Source organism: Anolis sagrei, chromosome 2, assembly GCF_037176765.1.
Source record: "Anolis sagrei isolate rAnoSag1 chromosome 2, rAnoSag1.mat, whole genome shotgun sequence".
NCBI lineage: Eukaryota > Metazoa > Chordata > Lepidosauria > Squamata > Dactyloidae > Anolis > Anolis sagrei.
Window position 1 is genome coordinate 63,953,839 of NC_090022.1, and position 22,784 is coordinate 63,976,622.

A 22,784-nucleotide genomic window follows, 5' to 3' on the forward strand; every position below is an offset into this window, starting at 1 on the left:
TTTAAAGTGCTTTTTTACTTTATTGCTTTTTAATTATCTTCAATAAAAGGACGTGGTGTTTAAAGTCGGAGGGTTTTTCCTGTCCTGGAGTGAAACAGTGGCATTCGCGGATGCAGATACCAAGGATTTAGAACCCGCGGGTGAAGAAACGAATGGACGGTCCTTCATGTGAAGCCTCAAAGTGGGCGTGGCCCGTGGATAAGGAGGGCGGCTGCGTAACTAGCGGAAAGCCCTCGGATTTGATCTCCTAATTGGAAAGGGGCGGGGCCCGCGGGTGCAGAGTTGTGCTGCTGCCTAACTTAGGCTCGAGCGTGAGGGCTGGGAAGGAGGTGTGACTGGGGAAGGGGGCGTGGCTTAGCCCCCTGGTTCCCCACTCCCCTCTTTCTCTCAGAGCGCCTTCTTCTTGCTTTCCTCATTGGGAAGGCCGGGCGCGGAGGGCGGCGCAGCATGGTGGGCGCGGGAGGATGTCGGCGTGGGCGTGCGACGGGCGCCCTGCGCGGCGGACGCAGTGGCTGGTGAGCGCGCTGGCCTCGCACTTCGGCCTGGGCGGAGGAAGCAGCGGCGGCGGCGGCGGGGGCGTGGAGAACGAGGTGGTGGTGCTGGCCACGGGCCTGGACCAGTACCTGCAGGAGGTCTTCCACCACCTGGACGGAGAAGGGCAGGGGCGGCTGCCCCGCGAGGACTTCCGCGCCCTCTGCCGGGTCCTGGGCCTCCGGGATGGAGGCGACGACGAGGAGGAGGAAGAAGGAGAGGATGAAGAGGAAGAGGAGGAGGAGGAGGGCCGGGGCCTCTGCCGCCGCCTTCCCCCGGAGCTGACCTTCCGCCAGTTCCACTCGCGGCTCTGCGGCTACTTCGGCGCCAAGGCCCCCGGGGGAGGGCGGGTGGCGCGGCTGCCCGTGGGCGCCGAGACGGAGCACATCGAGACCCAGATCCGGCTCCGGAGCCCCTTCCGACGGCGGAAGAAGGAGGAGGACAAGCGGGGGGCTTCCAAGGCCAAGGCGCCCCCCTCTTCCTCCTCCTCCTCCTCCTCCTCCTCGTCGCCCTCTTCCCCGCCGCGGAGGGGCTCCTGCTCGAGGGAGTGCTACGAGGAGATCGTGGCCCTGGAGCAGGCCGAGGACCGCATCCTCAAGCTGGAGGAGGAGAACGGCAGCCTCCGGGAGCTGGTCGAGGACATGCGCGCCGCCCTCCAGAGCAGCGACGCCCGAGCACTCGCCCTCCAGGTCAGAATAGCACCCGGGGATTGGGGGTGGGGGGTAGTGAGACGGGACGACGGAGTCTCTGAGCATGTGCAGAAGTCCGGCACCTTCAGCTCATCTGGGCAGTGGAGGGGCGCCTCAAACTCTCCAGTGCTTGGAATTCCTCTTCCCAAAGTATTCTCAAACCCTTCAGCCTCTGAGGATGCTTGCCACAGAGGTGGGAGGTAGCTGTGAATGTTTTTCCCAGGCAGTAATAAGCCACACCTTGAAAACTGCTAGGCCATTAAATGCTAATCAAGCAAACATTCACACTTGCCTCAAGCAGGGAAGAGTGCTTTCTCCCACCCTGGACATTATTCCACAGATATATAAACCTCACTTGCCTAGTTTCCAATAGACCTCACAACCTCTGAGGATGCCCGCCATAGATGTGGGTGAAACGTCAGTAGAGAATGCTTCTGGAACATGGCCATACAGCCCGGAAAACACACAGCAACCCAGTTATTCCGACCATGAAACCTTCCACAGCACATTGTTCTTAGAATCCTAGACTTGAAAGAGGCCTCGTGGGCCATCCAGTCCAACTCCCTGCCAAGAAGCAGGAAAATCGCATTCAAAGCACCCCCGACAGAAGGCCATCCAGCCTCTTCTTAAAACCCGTTCCCAACCTTTTTATGACCAGAGATCTCTTGACAAGGGAACACTCTCCAACATTAGTACCCAAAAGGTTACAAATCAGTTTTGGTCAACTTTTGATTTGGTGGCGCAGTGGGTTAAAGTTGCAAAACTTGTTGACCAAAAGGTCGCAAGTTCAAATCCAGGGAGCGTCATGAGCTCCCACTGTCAGCCCCAACTTGTGGTAACCTAGCAGTTAAAAAACATGCAAATGTGAGTAGATCAATAAGTACCGCTCTGGCGGGAAGGTAACAGCGCTCCATGCAGTCATGCCAGCCACATGACCATGGAGGTGTCTACGGACAATGCCGGCTCTATGGCTTAGAAATGGAGATGAGTACCAACCCAAGTCGGACACGACTGGACTTAATGTCAGGGGAAAACCTTTACCTTTACCTTCAATTTGGTTTGGTTACTTGGGGTGCTGATTCAGAAAATTACATTAGATAGACCACATCAGCTCTAATTTCTGATACAGAACATATGCCATCCAGTAATTGCCATCTGCTCTCCCACAGGAAAACATATTTAGTAGTCTAGGGCTGATGTGTGCTATCCAAGGGGTCAGGGCTGGTCAACGACAGGGAAGGAGCGCAGGCAGCAAAAAAGGAGAGGAAATAAAATAAAGAGGAAGGAAGCTCACGGACCAGATTTTCGCCCTTGCAACCCACTGGTGGTCTGCAGCCCACAGGTTAAGGACCACTGGCTTAAAAGCTTCCAAAGAAGAAGCCTCCTCCGCCACACTCTAGAGCAGAGAGTTCCACTGCTGAACAGTTCTCACAGTCAGGAAGTTCTTAGTTCTTCCTAATATTAGTTCTTCCTAATATCTACCTAATATTAGTTCTTCCTAATATTCAGGTGGAATCTCCTTTCCTTTCATTTGAAGCCATTGTTCCACATCCTAGTCTCCAGGGCAGCAGAAAACAAGCTTGCTCCCTCCTTCCTATGACTTCCCCTCACATATTTATACATGGCCATCATCATGTCTCCTCACAGCCTTCTCTTCTGCTGGCGAAACATGCCCAGCTCTTCAAGCCACTCCTCAATAGAACTTGTCCTCCAGACCCTTGATCATTGTAATCGTCCTCCTCTGGACACATTCCAGCTTGTCAACATCTCCCTTCATTTGCAGTACCCAGAATTGGACACAGTGTGATGCCATGTGTGATCTGACCAAGGCAGAATAGAGGGGTAGCATGACATCCCTGGATCTAGACACTAGACTCCTATTGATGCAGGCCAAAATCCCATTGGCTTTTTTTGTTGCTGCACCACATTGTTGTTTAACTTGTTGTCCACGAGGACTCCAAGATCTTTTTCGCACGTACTGTTCTTGAGCCATGCGTCCCCCCCTTCTGTATCTTTGCATTTCATTTTTTCTGCCTTAGTGGAGCATCTTGCATTTGTCACTGTTGAACTTCATTTTGTTAGTTTTGGCCCATCTCTCTAATCTGTTAAGATCATTTTGAATTCTGCTCCTGTCTTCTGGAGTATTGGCTATCCCTCCCAATTTGCTGTTGTCTGTAAACCTGATGTATAAGACATGTATAAGATTTTTTAATTATTCGTGTGTCCAAAGTTTTTGTTTAATGACTTTGACATTTTTTTAGTAATTATTTTTATTAACGAATAACATAAGTCATATACATATAGGCCAATACACTGCAATCACTAGAAGCTGAGACAAGCACTTCCAGTGATTACCTACTTTCTAATTATGTAAATCTTCAGTTATTATTTTTACCACTAATTATTATGCCTTTTCCTCCCAAATTAATGCCGCTTTATATGTTCAGCATACAAGTTAAAGTGGGTGATAATATGTAGCTTTGCCTGCCCTCTTTGTCAGTTGGATACAATTCTGTTTCATTGTATTCTGTTTGAACAAAAGCCTCTTGCTTTTGTTATGCATTAGGTTATGCATTAGGCCAGACAGGTTATGCATTAGGCCAGACAATCAGTTGTGGCGCGCCCATTTCTTTAAGAGCAATCCATATGAGCCATGCAATCCAAGGCTTTTCTTGTTAGCTTATATGTTGTGCTCCATTATCGAATTTATGTTTGCAATATGATTCCTAATTCCTCTTTCTTTCCTGAACTCAACTTGGACATCTGACATTTCTTGTTCTCGCTATAGTAAAGGTCTTTGTTGTAGAATTATGAACATCACTTTGTTTGTATGAGAACTTAATGCTATGGTCCTGTGGCTATTGCAATCCACAATGTCCACTTTCTTAGGGACTGGAATATATATTGAGTGTTCCCATTTTGTGGACGATCCTTTTTTACTTTCCATATTTGTTGACAGATATTAGTAAGAACTGGAGTAGATTCTGTCTCTTTAGCCCATAACAGCTCTGTTGGTATGCCATCTCTTTCTTTCAATTGTCTCTTTCTTTCAATCTCTTCCTTTTCACTTTCTGAAATAGGAGAGTCATCTTCATATGGCTCTTGCTTGAATGAATCTGTAATCCTTCTATTTCTTTTTATTATTATTATTATTCAGTGCTTTATTTCCATTGTCTTTTGGTCATGTAATATGTTTCCCTGTTGGTCACATCCCTACTATTGACTTGAATTTCCCTTTGATCTCTCGAATCTTGTGGAAGAGGTCTCCATTTCTTCCTTTTTGTCTTTTTTCTTTCTTTCTCTACATTGATATTTTTTCAGTTTTCCCTGTTCTTGAACACAAATTGTTGCATTCAGAGTTTTCATTCTATTATGGCTGCCTTTTAATTTCGCTTCAGTCCAGAGTTATTCTGATTTAGTAATTAAAAATTAGGCTTTACAGATACTTGGCTGCAGCAGTAGTGGAGAGTAACAGTAATGGAGGCACTCTCAGAGACAGCAGTGCCACTGTCTCAAATGCATGCTGGTACTATACTAATGGAAGCATGGGAAACTACTATGATGATGTAATCCAAAATGGAGCAAGAGATCATGCCAGAAGAGGGAATGCCTGGGTTAGATGGCACTCAAAAAGCTACTGGAATATAGTGGAGGACAACTAGTGGCATTCTAGCTGATGATGCAACTAGACACAAGCCAAAAGGATATTCAGCTATTGACATGCACACAGGCAAATGGAAAGTCCAAAGCTAGATATCATAGATTATAGGAACATGGAATTTGAGAAGCATGAATGAAGGGAAGGAAGACATAGTAAAACAAGAAATGGACTATATAAACATTTCAATATTTGCAGCTTAAATAGACAGGAGCTTAAATGGACAGGAATAGGACATTTTTAGTCAGATAATGTTTTATTCAGAAAATTAAAATCTTTAAACATGGGGTAGCATTAATAGTGAGGAAAGATGTAGTAAAAACAGTCAATAATGCAAAGTCTGACTGAATAATACCAACACCACCATAAGGAAAACCCATTAATACAGCCATAATCCAAGTCAATGTATACCAACAACAGAGATATGTGGTAAAATTGGTAAGAATGCCACATGACTCTGCACAGTTTGCTCTGTCTATGCCCACTGTCTGCTCTCTATCCACTTCTAGAAATGCAACCTTCAAAATGCTTTCTAAATTAAATTCCCCCCAATTAAAAAAATCCCATCTTTATTGTTTAGTTTGTGGTGTGTACATTGCTTAGTGTACGTAACAAATACCTACCAAAATGGTTGCTATATTTGTTAGCACTCTATCTAGAGACCATGAATCAACAGAACAATTTTCCCCTATTGCAGTCAATTGGTGATAATTTTGGTATGTGTTTATATCACAATGGAGGAGACCTGTGTATCACTCTCCAGGTATTAGTGGACTTCTTCTCCCATTTAATGCAACCATCAGTCATGCCAGTTGGGGCTAATGAAAGATGTATGCATGATTGCCTACCTAGTTATCAACTGGACCATAGTTCACTCTTTCTGGTACTTCAGTTTTTGGCTCATATAATGAGAAACTTTAAACAAAATTGTTAGTTGCAAGTACATAAAAACCAATCTTCTTAGCTAAAGCAATTATTGCTCCTAATTTATATTCTCTTCTCCTCCATTTATTATAGGTGGGATTATGGAAGACCCATGCTAGCCATAAGAAAAATGGGACGTGTTTTATAGGCAACCGGAGGGAATTAACTAACTTCCAGTCCCAGACTTCCAAGTGCCTTCAGAGTGTTCTAAAAGAGGTTGAACTACTCCGGAGTTCCAGGGATGAACAAATTGAAGAAGCTATTAGGTTTAATCAAGAACTGGAAAAGGAACTGAGGAGTTCTCACGAAGCTGTTGTTGCCCTGGAAGACTGCAACCGAGCCCTAAAGAGGGAGCAAGCAGAAATGAGGAAGAAGGTTGAAGAAGCAAGACATGCTGTCCTTAACAGTCTTGAAAAAGTAAAAGAGCTAGAAGATAAAGCCCAGAAAGTGCCACAGTTGCAGACATATATCCAGCAGCTAGAATCAGAGCTACAGTATTATAGGTAAGTGTCCTGAAATCCCAAGAGTAAATAAATATTAGACATTACATTTAAATGCAGTTTGTGAACCCAGTTTTAAGTTCTGAAATGGGGTGGGTAAAGCATTAACTTCTACCTAGTTATTTTCTTAGTAGGGAGTCTACAGCAAAGCTTTACTTATCTCACTTTTAGTTAATGCCACAGCAAACAAGATTTACTGGTCATAGCAGAGACCATCAAAGGAAAGAGTAACAAGGGGGTGGGTGGGTGGAGGGACCAAACAAACCAGCAGATGTTAACAATCTAATTTAGGAGGCATTATAAGTGTGGGAGTTGGTGTTTAGAAAAAAAAGAACATATAATCAGATGAGAAAGGCTAGAAAGTATAACAGTCGGTTATTATTAAGGATAATGGCTCTACATATTGCACTTTAGTTTTAAATTATTAGTTGCACTGCAAGATTGTTGTTCCTTCAGGCAGTTCTGCAAAATATTTTAGCCCCTGCTTGAAGAGGTTTTCAACAGAAAGACAATGATGGCTATTACCTTGGTAGGCATTTTTTTTAGGTCCAAAGTGAACTATATTTTGGGATGTAGGAACATCTATATAGATATTAGTAAATGCTGCCATGGCTATATTCACTATGCTATCACAAGTGCCTTAACTAAGAGTCAGCAGCAGTGGTGTGGTAGAACTGCTTTGAATCCCAATCCTGGAAAAACATGGGATAACAACAACAGCCAGGGTTTTCAGGATTGAAACCACAGGGATTTCACTCGTGTACCACTCTAATTAGACTCCCCTGTTCCCCTTGAATTTATTGCAACCTCCACAGTTATGCAAAGGAACTAGAGTTTCCCAGAAGAGACTGAGCCTTGTTTTAATCCAAAGTATTTCAGGATAGCTTGGTCTTGAGTTGCAAAACTCCTTTGTCTAAATCCTACTGTGGATCCTAGCCAGAATAGATCCATTGAATCATATGGGATTGACCTAAGTTAATTAAGAGCCACATCCACCATTTTAATGTGGTGAGATATGTTCACAACATGTGAGTGTAAAGAAGAGTAAGCCACAGACTACCTATTAGTATGAGCCTGCCATATGCACAATGGAGGACCTTCTTATAGCAACACCACTCCAGGTGGCCGGCTATTGGCCAAAAGAAAATTAGTATAATGCCAAGTTTTAAAACTTTGCTTATGTTTTTTAATGCATTACAACTGGACCCTTGGTTCGATTCTGACACAATAAATAACCTAAGTTAATCACTGTTCAACAGTTGCTTAAATGAATTTTCTATAGCTGGAACTAACAAATGGGATTCAGGTCACTATATTGATATGCCATGATTGCACTGTTTAATTAAATGGCTGTGACCAAGAGGATGCTGCAGGTTTATTCTCTGCTGCTCTAGAGGAACAGATCTAAATTATTTTAACGATAGGAGGGTTGATTTCAATTGAACATTAGAGTGGACCTCTTGACAGTAAGAGCAGTTTGGCAATGAAGCCAATTATCTAGAGAGGTGGTGAGGTCTCTGTACACTTTCAGAAAGAGTCTAGACCACATCTGCTGGGGATTCTGTAGCTGGATTTCCTGCATTGGTGGTAGGGATTGGACTTGCATCCCCTTCCAGTTCTATAGTTCTGTGATTCTTTAATTTATCAGCTTTATGAAAGAATTGCTCCTCGTGGATATAGAAACTAGGCCTGTTTGATCAAGAAAAAATTTGTTTCTAAATTCGATTCTTAATTGGGGTGTTTTTTTGTTTCGATATTAAAAATATTTACAAAACTTACCAAAAAAATGTTTTGTTATTTACGAATTTTCGTAAATATTTACAAAACATTTTAGAAAAAAAATTTTCTTGATCAAACAGGCTAAGTGTGAATGTTGCAGTAATGGTCACCAATGGCTTTCTCCCACCCTGGACATTCCATAGTATTAGAGATGATAACTCACCATTTGCCTAGTTTCCAACAGACCTCTGAGGATGCCTGCCATAGATGTGGGCAAAATGTCAGGAGAGAATGCTTCTGGAACATGGTCATATACAGCCCTGAAAAGTCACACAAGCCGGATGGCGCGCGGAGGCCGCTTGTGAGCGCGCGCGCGCCATCCAATGGGCTCCGGCTCCTGCGCCCCCCTCCTCCTCCTCCTCCTCCTTCTCCCAGCTGGCGCGCGCGCGCTCACAAGCGGCCTCCGCGCGCCATCCGGCTCCGGTTCCTGCGCCCCCCCTCCTCCTCCTCCTGGGAGGAGGAGGAGGAGGAGGGGGGGCGCAGGAACCGGAGCCCGATGGCGCGCGGAGGCCGCTTGGATGGCGCGCGCGCCATCCAAGCGGCCTCCGGCTTCTGCGCCCCCCTCCTCCTCCTCCTCCTCCTCCTCCCAGCTGCACTTCCTGCAACACAGCTGGGAGAAGGAGGAGGAGGAGGAGGGGGGCGCAGGAGCCGGAGCCCATTGGATGGCGCGCGCGCGCTCACAAGCGGCCTCCGCGCGCCATCCGGCTTCTGCCACGGTGCACTGCTGGGGTCCTTGGGAGCGCCGGATTGGCTCCCAGGCTCCAGCACTGCAGCACCACTCAGCAGCAGCCTCCATGCCATTAACGACACGAGCTGAAGCTCGTAAAATACATGGGGCTGCTGCTTCGATATTTTTAAACCCTTCCGGGTTTAAAAATATGTTTTGATATCGCGTCGGATATTTAAAAAATAACGAATAAAAAACGAAAAACGAATTAACGAAACAAAACCGACAGGCCTAATAGAAACACCTAGATATAGCTTTAGAGCAATTTGTTTAGAACACATTTTGGACCCTCCACAGGGGCTATTGTCATAAGGACTATATTGGGAAGGGCCTGCACTTTAGAATTTACCACTATACTAATGGTCAGTACCCTGATGTGTGTTAACAATATAATTTGTAGGTATGAGTAATTATTTCCCTTTCCTGCTTAGGCTTGGAAAAATGTAGCAATGCTATTTGAAATAAACGTGTTTTAATCTGTGATGAAATTTAGGGAGTTTGAGCAATTTCTTCTGGAAGGTGGGTGAAGAAAATGAATACCTTCATCAGATAAACACACCAGAGACAAACACACTAACTAGAAATTGGAAGGAACACAAAGAAGTAAGTTATGTCTAAGATTCAGATGGGGAACCAAACTTGCATATCCCACTCTGTTCTTATGAGACCTAATTTCTGAAGTGTTCAGACTTGTAGCAATGTGTGTCCAAAGAGAGATAGCCCTGCCTACCTTTGGCTATAGTCCCATTTCTCATTGGCTTTAGTCCTGCCTCAGGCCTACCAATGCCAGTGCCCTTCTACAATGGTGGAATTGTGTGCTTCTATGAGACAAGGGGTTATGCTGATGATAGCAGTGATGCTGATGGGGTCTTCCTTGGCAGGCATGTTTTTTTATTGAAGAGCCAGACTAAATGTGGCAAACAGCTAGGAAACAGAGCAGAATCCAGTATTGTAGAAAAAATTGGCCTAAGATCAAGAAATGAAGCAGAAGAGCAACTGACAGAATTTTGTGAGGCCAACACTTTGTTCCTTGCAAGCACCATCTTCAAGTCACTGAAGAGGAGACTATATGTGGACATCACTTGATAACCAATAAGATGGAGAAACTCAGTTGTCTTGGCAAAAACAAAACCAGAAGCAGATCGTACACAAACCATGAATTGCTTATATCAGAAATTAATGTAAAGCTAAAGAACACTAAATCAATAATTTTGCCAAAATACAACCTGAAGAATATAATAACAATAACAATAATAATAATAATAATAATAACTTTATACCCCGCCACTATCTCCCCAAGGGGACTTGGGGCGGCTTACATAAGGCCATGCCCATCAATACAGTAAGCACAATATAACACAGAAACACAACAGAAAATGAGAAAATAAAATAACATAAAACACAAAACCAATGTCAATAAGCAGCAAAACAATATAAAATCAAAACATTAGAACAACTAAAAACGATCCCTGTATAATTTAAAGATAATATAAAATAGATTTGTACTATTGAATCTAATTGACCAGGAGCTAGACAAACTCTGAACTGAAGCCAGGGCCATTGTCAGGGGCAACAATGAATGAGGAAGAACAAGAGACCTCTTCCACTAAATCTGAGAAGTCAAGTTGAAATTTACAACAAGAACTAGGGTGCTTAGCAACAGTAGAGCAGCATATTACATGGACAAAGATAAATAGAAAGACCATAGTAACAATGCCCTCTGGAACGACAGTTATGGAAGAACTAGACAAGATCCTGAGTGTAAAGGATTGTCCACATCATTGCATTGTTCTTTTCTATACATGATTGGGAAAGCTGGATAGGGAGGAAAGTTAATAGAAAGAAAGTAAACTAATTTGAAACATGGTACTAAAGAAGAATTCTATGTGGACTGTTAATTAGACAAATAAATGGATCATAGAATAAATAAGCCTCGACTCTCCCTAGAAGCCGAGATTGCTAAAGAGAGATACTCATACTTTGAACGTAAGAGAAGATACTATTCTTTGGTATGCTTCCAACCCAAGTATAATAAAAATATAAGGTTTGCAACTATCTGTGTGTTTTTGGAACATATCCCCCATGAATACCAAGGTCATACTATAAATGTATCCATAAGTCAACCAATCTTGAATTCTCCCTCGAAGCAAAAAAATCACTAAACTGAGGCTGTCATATGTTCAACATATCATGTGATGACATGACTTTATTAGAGAAGACAATAAATAATTGGAAATGAAGAAGATCACAGTAGAGATGAATAGACTCAGTCAAGGAAGTCATGTCCCTGAGTCTGTGAGACCTGAGCAGGGCTGTTGATGATAGGATGACTTGGAAGTCTATCATTTATAGGGTTGCCATAAGTCAAAGTCAATGAGGGCTAATAATGATTGCCTCCAAAATACTGATGTTCTTGACAGAAAAATGGATCTGACTAAGTAAGTAAAACCTATTAGATATTAGAAATAAAAATTAGATTGCCTCCAGAGAAATTCAAATAAGAAACAAATATATCTTAAGATGCTCAAAAGATATTTGTTTACTGTTAGGAAAGCCCAATTCAATCCAAGTCTACTCTTTAGGCCTTCTTCAATGAGGGCGTATTAAATTGTAAAAGATCAACAATACTTACAATTTCATTACATAAAGGCATTTCTATATTCCCTACAGCCTCTGCATACATTTAGCCAAGACACATCCATCATTCATATATATATATATATATATATATATATATATATATTCATATTCATATTCATATTCATATTCTCATACACACACACACACACACACACATATAACCATCAGCTTGCAGGATATTTAAAAAAAGCCTCTGCTTACACTTGTTCATTTGTCTAATAACTAGTTAAATTGTCCCTGGTTCAGATTTTTTGAGTTTGGAATGTGCAGGCTATAGGCAATGTCCAAAGTTATTATGATTTTATTCAATATGTATTTTATGTGTTGTCAGTTTTATGATTTTATATAGCTCCCTGAAGAAGTCTTAAAAGTACATGTGAGCCAAAATGCCTCAGGCTTTTCTATTAATAAAGCACTATCTTTTGTGCATTTTGAGATGTGTCTCTTTTTTTAGTTCTGTGACTGCCTTTTGATATTAGAAACTTTTTACACAGTTGTCACATCCAGGCTGTCAGATTGTGGGTGACATTTATATCAAAACAGAAACATCTTATTTTAGGCACATAAGTGTGTCTGCAGTTGTCACACCTCGCCTTAGTGTATTTATTAACTAGGAGCAGCGCTTTTCAAAAGTACTTAAGTGTAAGACAGCATCCTGAACTAGTCTGCTTCTATTTATGGGATTAGCCATTGAAGGAAAGATTTGTGTGGTTAATGCAATGCCCAACATCAAATGAGTATGTAGATGACCTTTGCTGAACTCCATATATTTCAATGAGATAAGTACGAACAAATATGTGTAAACCAACCTGGAATAATAGAAAGGAGGATCTTTACCGAATCATAGAGTTGGAAGAGACCACATGGGCCATTTAGTCCAACCCCCTGCCATGCAGAAAAGTACAAAGTACCCTCAACAGATAGCCATTCAGCCTCTCCTTAAAAGCCACCAAAACTTCCATCACACTCCGAGGCAGTGAGTTCCACCATTGAACAGCTCTTACAGTCAGGACGTTCTTCCTAATAGAATCTCCTTAAACCAATTGCCCCAAGTCTTAATGTCCAGGGCAGCAGAAAACAAGCCTGTACACCCTCATGACATCCATTCACCTATTTATACATGGCTATCATGTCTCAGCTTTCTTTTCTGCACGCTAAACATCCCCAGCTCTTTAAGCTGCTCCTCATAGGGCATGGTCTTCAGACCATGCCCCATGACCATTGCTTTTATGTTTATGTTTATCTTTTTGCTCTCTGTGTTATGCTCTATATGCTGTCTGTCCAAGATTTAGCTGTCATGAAGATTATATCTTTTATAATTGCTGATACAGTATATGTGGATCTCAATCCAATTTAAAAGCAGAACTAGTGGTGGATAATAACAGTTTCATACTCACGGTGGCCACTAAGTAGTGGAGAAGTAGAAACCAAAGCCAACCCTATGATTACACAGGCAAATTGATAGCATTGCAGTTTTTAATGTTCTTAGAAGCTCACTTTACTTTTTTATTTTTAAGCTAAGGCAAACAATTACAGTGTTAAACTTGCATAGAATCATAGAATCATAGAATCAAAGAGTTGGAAGAGACCTCATGGGCCATCCAGTCCAACCCCCTGCCAAGAAGCAGGAATATTGCATTCAAATCACTGCATGGGGTGCAGTAAGCAATATTCTGATCAGGCAGATGGATTGAAATCTCATCTAGCAGTATATACATAGCTGTGATGTACAGAAGACAGGGAAGATTGTGAAGCACAGATCTTTAAAGTGGAATCATTGTACCAAAACTAAACCAAATATAGGCAAAGTTCTAAAAACAATATATCATTCTAAATGTACAACCACCACTCCTCCTCATGTACAACTACCACTCCTCAACATACAAATAGAGACTCAGCACCTCTGGGAAAATGAAATAACCATGGGTCTAATACAGATAGAGGCCCTGGAAGTAATTCCAAGCACACTGCTGGAAAAGCTAAATGAAATAGCTATAGAATGAATCACAATAGCACAATTACAAAAAGTGACACTATTTTGAACATACTACATTTTCTGACAATATCTGATGAATATCTGATGAATAAAATCTCAATCCTCGAGAGTTCAAAATCCAATTTGTCTCATTAAGTAAACTGCAAAACTAATAATTATTATCAACACTAAACATTTTAAAAGTTAATAGCCCTCCTATTAGTAATGTTCCTTAAAAAAAACCCTGAGTTTTAAAATATTCATTGACTAAAATAATGATTTCTCTTCTTAACATGCTATTTCCTCTTAGTTGGCTTTTAATAGTTCAGTCTGAGCTATTTGTGATATTGAAAGTATTGTCCCCTTTGGTTTGAAGTAGAATAATGGTTCTAATATAGTAATGCTGACCACTGCCATTTTATAAGCATTGTATATGCCCTTATCTAGGGGTTTACAGAAATGGAATGGTCTTTGAAATGTTTTTGAAATGTTTTGCTTGTAGGAGTATTCATCAACAGCATGAAAAGTCTTGTGACTTCTATCCGAATTCTGAGTTTATTTCTTGAGAATTAATCCTATTCATTTGAAACTCAATTCCTATGAAATTGGGTCACTTTGCCTTTGTTACCAATGGGGTTGATCAAAATGAACTGCCTGTATGGCCCTGCTGGGAGAGCACAACTTGCAAGCATCTTCTGGTCTTGATATTCCAGTATCAAGTTCAGGCCAATAGTCTTACCAAGTTGTTTTTTTCCACACTTCAATAGTGCATGAAGTATGTCTTTATGAAAATGGAGATTACAGTACGCCCTCCCCACCCTTATCCACAGATTAAATATCCACAATTTCATTTTCCTACACTCGAAAAATAATCCTTCCCAGAAGTGTTTGTGGACCTCTTTTGGTCATCTGGTGCAATTCTGTGGTATTATTCCAGCGCAAGTATAGTGAAATAAATTATAGGATTCACTATTATACATAGTTTCAGGTATCCACAGGGGATGAAGTCTAGAACATATCCCCTGCAGATATGGGAGTCATGCTGTAATTTAAAATCAATGGAGAAGAAGAGGCTAAGAAGAATTTTCTAAAACTACAGCATCATGACAGTTCATGACTATCTCATGTGCACAGTATTTGAATGAAAACCTGATCCTTGCAATGACTCATTTATATATTCCATGTCGTTTCTGCTTAGAAGAGTATTTGAATGCATTAAGATTTGGGAAGTTCAGAATTTAGAGTCTCGAACCCCCTCTACACTGCCCTATATCCCAGGATCTGATTCCAGATTATCTGCTTTATACTAGATTATATGAGTCTCCATGGCCAGATAATCTGGGATAAGAAGATAATCTGGGATCAGATCCTGGGATATAGAGGCAGTGTGGAAGGGGCCTAAAACAAACTAAGTGATGGAGCAGTTGGTGGACAAAGGAGGAACATTCCAGCCAATGGTGTCATCCAGTCATGTCACACTGGCTCACTGGAGTTGGTTGTTAAAATTGTTAATGTGCAGAAGAAATATGAGTAGCCAAGGGGTAGTTAGAGACTGGAGAAGAAGGGAAGGGCAGAAAGATGAGAGGGTCAGAAAAGGGGAAGTATCCTCTGGAGCCACAGAGAATAAGACTGGTTGCTAATTATTTGAATGACACCACTGATTCCTGCTCTTTTGACGATGGGGTCTAGTGTCCTCTTTCAGCCAATTGTAAAATTGTGCCCCCTAAAAAATTCTACCTAGAGTTACTCTCAGTCAGCAATCAAATTCATTATTGCTGGACATATGAGGGGCCTGTCAACGTAGGGTCTGAAAGCCATGTAAAATAAACCCAGAGGTTCCTATGGTTGAACTGCTGAATAGGACAATTTGGGGGAAGATGCTGGACTGAAACTACACTAACCAGTGTAACTAATTGTAACGGATAAGTCCAGCAATATTATAAAGGCCCCTGGCTTATTGGCTACAGTGCTGAGAAACTGGTGTGAAATGGGGGCTGTCTCTCTAACCACCATGGACTGCGCTTTTGTCAGTTACAGTAAAATGTTTTCATTGTTGCTGGGATCTGTAGGCATTCTATTATTTTTTTTCTTGTACAGGAGCAAAATGGGCAGTATCACTAGCGTTCTTTCATGCTGAAATCACTTGTCAGGTCCATATTACATCAAAAGACTAGAGGATAGAGTCAGGAGGAGAACAGATGCAGCGTGGTTTCACATCAGTCTGCTGGGAACTGTAATATCCAGATAACACACATGTTTTGGCTTATTTCAGCTGTTAAACCTTCTCAAATAGTTTATTTTTCTCTGGTGCTAGAGTGGTATGTTACATGAAGAAACTAGGTGTAGAATTCTAGATTTCTACCTTTAAGTTTTACTCTTTTTGGGTCCTGTTTCTGAATCTGTCCTGGCATTTTATGAGGTCTCATCTCCTTAAATCACAGAGAAGGCTTGCTCTAGCTGGTAGGAATGATATATGTTTGTGACACATTGATAAAAAGCTCCTGCACCTAATGTGTTTTAACATTCAAAAGACAGATCTAATTAGCTTTAGGACTGGAAGGCCTTGGAAAAACTTCAAAATGAATTATGTCAAGAATAATATTATTACTAAGGACCTGAGCCTTGCTTCCACTTTAAGCTACCTTCCTTAAAATGCTTCGTTCTTTGCCCAGTTCATAACTGAGTCAAGGTATCTAAAGCACATCTTCAATCTCCTCTGGAACCACAACATTAGAAAAACACTAAAACAGTGAACACTCCCAATGCTCATTAATATTCCCAATAATCAAAATTGGGGATCTCCATCCAAGAGATGTACATACAGCTCATCTTAAAATTATTTTGATCTATAAAGAATCTCTCCCTAATTCAAAGGTTTAAAAATATTATCAGAATGTTTGTTTAATTGTTCATTCCTTCTCCAAAGAAGGTCCATGCTATAATTTCCATTGACTTCTCACCCTTCCTTTCCCTTTTGTCCCATATCTCTTTTCCCATGTGCATTTTTAGTATTTTTTGGGAAGTGATCTCATAATACATCATCAAGCTTTTCTTCTACCATCATTGCCTATCTTTTTAAACATTGCTAACTGTCATTTGTTCTTAGAAGGAAGTGCCAGTTATAAAAAAATAATACCTACAACAGAATACTCTTGACATTTAATATAATTAACAATCCATAATTCATAACCAGAGGGCTGCCTCCTGCCACTGGTGAGGCCCCCTGCTTGCACATTGTGCCTACCTCAACTGGGTCCTGATGGGTGCCACTCCCTGGAAGCACTAGCCCTGAACTGCAAACATGGCCCTCAAAGGTGTTCCAGAGGCATCAAGAGGAACTCACTGCCACCTCCATCATCCTTTCCATCTTCCTCAGACAGAGGCCCTCCATCTGCTCATAGATGGAAGAAGATGAGGCATGAACCTGGGCTGCACCATCCCCTCCCCACCCATAACGCCCCATGAGGTCAAGGCAGCACACAGCTGGTAGGGCAGCCCTAGCTCTGGCAGGTAGCAGGCCCAGGCAGCAGAGGTGAAGGGGGTGGGCCCCAGGAGTGGAGGATGAGGCGAAGGCAGCAGCAGCTTGGGGCAGGCAGGGTGGCCAGTGCACACTCCTGTTGGCTCTCCTGTGTGCGCGCACACCTGCATACCCATGCTGCAAGCCTTCTCCTAGTTTTATCATATTATGCGAATGTAATGTGCACCCAAATTTTGGCAATGTCATTTATCCAAAGAAAAGGTGTGCATTAGATTCACATAAACACGGTATAAGGGCCCAGGAAGGCCATTGCTATGTTACTTCTACAGACAACATCATCTAATAAAATGTTAAGCGATATAACTAAAATGACAATTGAGCCCAGCTTGAAGAGCCTATGGTGGAGACTGCTGGATATTACAACCCAAAAAACATCTGGAGGGCTACATGAATCCCAACCTGGTCAAGAAAATGGCAGATTGTTACTACTGTAATAACAAATACGAGTTTATATACCTGGTTGTTTACTGCTTTCTTTCCTTCCCTCCTCTCATACCTTTTTCCCTTTCCTTTCCTTTTTATTTCTCCCCCTCATTCCCTTCCTTCTCATTTCCTTTCTTTCTCTTCATTTTTCCTTCCTTCCTTCCTTCCCCTCCCCTTTCCCCCTTCTCCAGCTCTGAGAGGACCTGTCTCATGTGTCTGCATGCTGTCTCTCTCCTTGTGGCTCTTTCCTTTCTTCCTCCCTTCCTCTTATACATGTCACCTTTCTTTTTCAATAACATCGCAGAGGGCCAATTCATCTAGCAACAGCCTTTGTGGTACAGACAGACAAACAAACATACATTGACTCATACACACACACATACAGTAAAAAAAGTCAACTCATGCTTCCTTATTAGAAGGATTATGTACATACTTTCTTTTACAAAAGTGGAACCTCCTCCAAGGTGTTGCAGTGTGGAATCTGCTCTCCAGAATCGGCGCTAGGGATCCATGTCTTTTCCAGGGTATTTCTTTCAAATTTCTCTACTCTTATTTCCCCATTATTTTCCCGTTCCATGGTATTAGTTCCGTTTTACTTTTTCTCTGCTTAATATTTTTATATCTTTCGGGAGATTCCCTCTTGTCCTCAAATGGTGTGATTTTGAGGAGTCACAACAGGAGAATGAGGTTGCTTTTAGGATATACGGAGTCCTGATCACTACCAGTATGGCTGCAGGCATGATCATTTAACTTGGAAGCATTTAATACTGAAAAAGAAGTGCAGAGCTGAACATGCCAATAGTTAAACAAAGCACAGCTGAAACAGCTACTATAAATAGGGTCACTTTCAGAGTTAATAGGAAAAGCTCATTGAATGGGGTTTGGAGCGAGCAGTCATTATTCATGTTTATTACATTTCAGCTGTAAACAGTCTTTCTAAATGATCATGCTGCCATTCTTTTTCTTGCCACTTTACTTACTGCCGTTGTTCCCATAGTTTGAATATAGTTAATTAGTTACATGTCAAATAGCAAGCTTCAAATTGGAAAAAAAGAATTGCAAGTATCATTTATTCAGTGAAACATTAACATACCTGGTAATATGGTAACATTCAGTTGACTTGTGCTGTCAAATGCAAAGGGCATCCCAAGCTATAAAGAGCGATGCTATTTTTGAATAGGAATAATATTTCAGATTAAGAGGGGTTTAAAATATATTTTCAGGGGTGCTGTAAATATTTGAGTACATGAATCAGATGCCTTCTGTTTATCTGTTTAACGGATAAGTGAACAACTAAATCTTTCCTTCATGGGCTTTTCAGTTTTCAATAATTTGCGGAAGTTGTTTTTAGTTCCACAGCATGTATTTTGAAGAAAGATTGGCAGGCTTCTCATTAAATCCTCCTCTTTCTAATTTGATTGTTTAAAGTGGGGAGGGGGAGGGGAAGAGAAATCATTGACATTCAGAGAATTGAAGCAATTCAGCAAAATACAATATAGTGTCACTCACCCAGAGTTCTTGCTGTTCATCCAACCAGGCTAACATTTGCACACTCTGAGATTCCACAGTCTGCGTGAGAGCGGTTTGTTGTGCATATTGTAACTATCTCTTAGCAACCTACATTGTGATGCACACCTTCATGAGGCCTATGAACAGTGGAGTGGAAAAGAGGGACAAAACATATTGCAGTCAGAAAGGCCAAGAGGAATTTGTCACAGCCTGTGTGAGGCAATCCATATTACCAACAAAGAACTTCACAGCTTTCTCCTTTTAAAAAAAAGGAATATCATGGCACACCACATCTCTATTTTTCATTTGTTTACTCAAACTGTTTTGACTATTGAATTTTGTTTCCTTTGTTAACTGAATCTATTTAAAATCAATTTTTCAGATGAATATTTTTAATGTGCTCTGGGGGTAGAATACCTTAAAGTTCAAGTTTCAGTTTGTTGTGTGACTTGTATATGTCTGTAAGGAGTGATTTCATTGATGCAGTTGCAATAATTTATCAGGCATTACTATGTGGGACCCACACCAAACTGGAAATAAAAGTGATTAAGCATCATGAACTTAATGTTCCATGTTTATGGCATGGAGCAAACATTTGCATACTTCACTGCTATGAAAAATATCCAGTTTCCATTATTGTAACAGTGTAAATAATGCATTTACAAATGTAAATAGTCTAGAACTAGACTTCAGCTCTGATTTGCAACTCTTGGAGAGTCAGACTAAAACAAAACAGAACTTATTATCTTTTCAGCCTTTGAGCATTTTCATAAGATTCAGCTTCATGCAATATGTATTTAATTACCATGCAGCAAACACATGGCAACAGTTCATTGCAAATGTACAGAGCAATTGCAGCATTGTAATTCATGTGACCCGTTCTGCAAAACAGTATAGAAATCAGTCAGTACTTGCGTAAATAAAGATGTCTCTCTCTCTTTATGTTGTCTGCATGGTAATTAAATCTCATGAAAGCTCCTTATTCACTTAAAGTATGTGTCAGCACTTCCTGTAGTTTGCCTCAAAGTGGATCTCAATGTTTGTGTGATAGACAACTTAGTACAGTATAGAATAATATAGGAAACGTAATAGAATTGGGCCTCCACATTTGCAGGTTTAACTTTTACAGATTTGTTTTCCATGGATTACTGTAGTATATAAATAAAAATTGAGAATGTTATTTTTTTTTTACCTGAGAAGTCAATCACAAATGGTGCTGGATGACCAAGAGATGCTTAAATAGGTGCTTTCTCAGGTTAAAACTCCCCAAGGTTTGCTGGTTTTATTTATATTTTTTGGTATTTTCACTTTCACAACAATGCTGTTCAACTGATTCTCACAAAAATGGAAGACTGACTGTATTACATAGTGTAGTATATTACAATATGGAACTTTGTATGTGTCTGCTCTGAAATCTCCAGAATTCTTTAAGAGTTTGCTGCAATCACATTTTAATATCAATTTTGATGAAAGTATGGCCACTTGTTGTGCCATGTTGTTTATATATCTACCTGTTGTGGAGCAGGGAACTTGGGCAGATAGTTGTCTCCGGGCACTTCTAGACAGCACTAAATCACAAGTTTTAAACAGGGGTTTTAAAAAGTCCTAGGACTTCAGAAGAAGTCCACATACAGACCTGTTGATCCCAGGATTTCTGCCTCTGTTGTCCAGACTTGATGCTTTCTTGTGAGATTTAGAGGCTCCCAAGATCGCTGCTGTGGGACTTCCACCGGAAACCTACAAGATGCAGATATGCGGAGAATCACTGCAATGAATCACAGCAAACGTTCTGTTCTTTGTCCCGGCCATAGAAAATGTGCCCTCCACACATTTCATGAAGTTTCTGGCACACAAAGTTTTTGTCTTCTACTTAAGTGTCACCTTCTTTTTAGGAGTTGATCAATCAGGAACAAACATTTAAAACCCTGGAACAAACCCAGATAAAAAATCCCGTGATTTCCGATTGCAGGAACATACAGACATGCAAAGATCCGCATATTTGACACAAAACCGTGATATTCCCGCATAAAGGTACTGTTTGGACGGGCCCTCCATCAGGCCAAACTGAGTGACATTTCACAAGTGTCATCAGTGAAATAGTCTTCCTTCAAGCAGTTCATACGCTATTTTCATTCATATGCATACTCCCTCTGAAATTTTGTGTGAAATAATGTTCGTTTGCTGATGGTCTTATTACAGAGAAATGAAATGTCGCACCATTCTATGATTCTATGTAAAGAATCATCCCCAGTATTAATAAAGCCTCAGATATCTTTGACAGAAATGGTTGAGCCACTACATTATAGGAAGCAGGTGATGCTGGGAATCTCTCAAAGTTTCAGGTTTGTCACAGAACAAGTTTAAAATCAACTGCTTTTTTCCCATTGGAGTTTCTGTTTTCAAAGCACAATGATTAAGTGAAGGCTCATGATGTCACATAGTCATAACACTGAGAAGCTGGTATAAAATCCACATCTGTTCTGCTTTTGTTCTCTGCACTTGACTTGCCCCAGATCCCATTAAATTTGGCAAAAGTTCACTAGCACATTGGTGGTATTTAGTAAAGCTTGGTACTAAATACTGCTCTAAATCATAAACAGCAAGAGTTAAGATAGAGTTTTGAAAGATTTGAATTTTGCTACTGGTTTAATTTGGTAAAAATACTCAAAGGTTTATAATAGTAAATTGTAAGTCTAAATAACATTGTACTAAATTGAGATCTTCCAGCTGTATGTAAAGCAGAGTTATCAATCCGTTTTCAGTTGTGAATCATAGAAGACCTACATTTGTCTTGTACTTTACTTTTATCTAACTTTTATCTAATCCAACCCTCCCTCCCTCTCTTTCTCTCGCTCCCTCTTTCTCTTAAAATAAAGCCAAACATACCAAGAATAAAAACCAAACAAAACCAACTAACCCAAAGTTCCACAAAGTGGACAAGAGCAAAGCAGACAGCAGTCTCCTAAAGCGGAGAAGAGCATGAGGCACGGAGGCTGCTCCCTTTAAGCCCTAAAGCCCTCTACTCTTGTGCAAGCGTGTTCTCTCATGCCAGCGGTCCTTCTGGCGCTGGCTCTTAAAGCAAAATGCTGTTCATATGCTAAAACAAAATCCGGGCCAAGCAACAGCTCTAAACTCAAAATGCTTTTAAGTTGGGAGACTCTTAAGTAGAGGTTCCAATGTAGTATGGAGCCAACATTGACCTCCTCTGCTTCCTAACAACTTTTGGCACCTTTCTTGAAATCCCCTTGCATTAGTTTTCAGTCTACTTCTGGATCCATCAAAAGTGTTGGAGGATAAAGTGCTGGAATACCAAACCCTAATAGTAAATTCATGAAGCGTAGGATGTGCACATTCCATTTATTTTGGCGAGACATATAAAAGCACTGTGATAATAAGAGTTGTAATAGTAACAGTCTGGCTTGTGACCTTGGCAAAGCCTACTTAAAAGGCCCAAAGAATAATGCTCCAAAATCTTATACTCCCTATGTCTGTCTAGACCCCTTCTCTGTTACACAGAGAGAGAGAGAGTTATAAAGAATTACTTTAATGAGGGAGTAATAAATTGCTGTAGAAGGGATTGAAGCCAAAGTTGTCTTTCTTCTCCTCAACTCCTGGACAACCAGGTCTGGAATGTGCAATTTCACCCACTTTTAAAATAAGATTGATAGCCTGTCCTTGCATGTCACTTAAGCAAAGTCATTTTCCCCATTCTCCTTCATTCTCACCCCATCCCACTTTCCTGATTTCATTTGAAACAAGTGAAGAGTTGACAGCATGTTGGATTGCTGGTGGTGTTTCTTCAGACAGATTTACAGTAGCTGATACTTTCATTTTCCCATGAATCAAGTCAAATTGTTCTGTTCTTTACTCAAAATATATATTTTATACTAG

The 22,784-nt window shown here is 41.0% G+C and overlaps 1 protein-coding gene across 3 annotated transcripts in view; it reads left to right on the forward strand.

Moving 5' to 3' along the window:
* Window positions 1–343: 343 nt before the first annotated feature.
* The window catches only part of EFCC1 (EF-hand and coiled-coil domain containing 1), a 120,397-nt gene continuing 97,956 nt past the window's right edge, over window positions 344–22,784 (forward strand). The window contains exons 1-2 of one of the 3 annotated variants that reach the window (XM_060765971.2): window positions 344–1,220; window positions 5,896–6,305. In XM_060765971.2, the coding sequence (XP_060621954.2) occupies window positions 465–1,220; window positions 5,896–6,305 (1,166 nt within the window). In that variant the 5' untranslated portion in view covers window positions 344–464. The remainder of the gene's footprint in view (window positions 1,221–5,895; window positions 6,306–22,784) is intronic. The other 2 variants (XM_060765972.2, XM_060765973.2) reach the window with 2 other exon arrangements.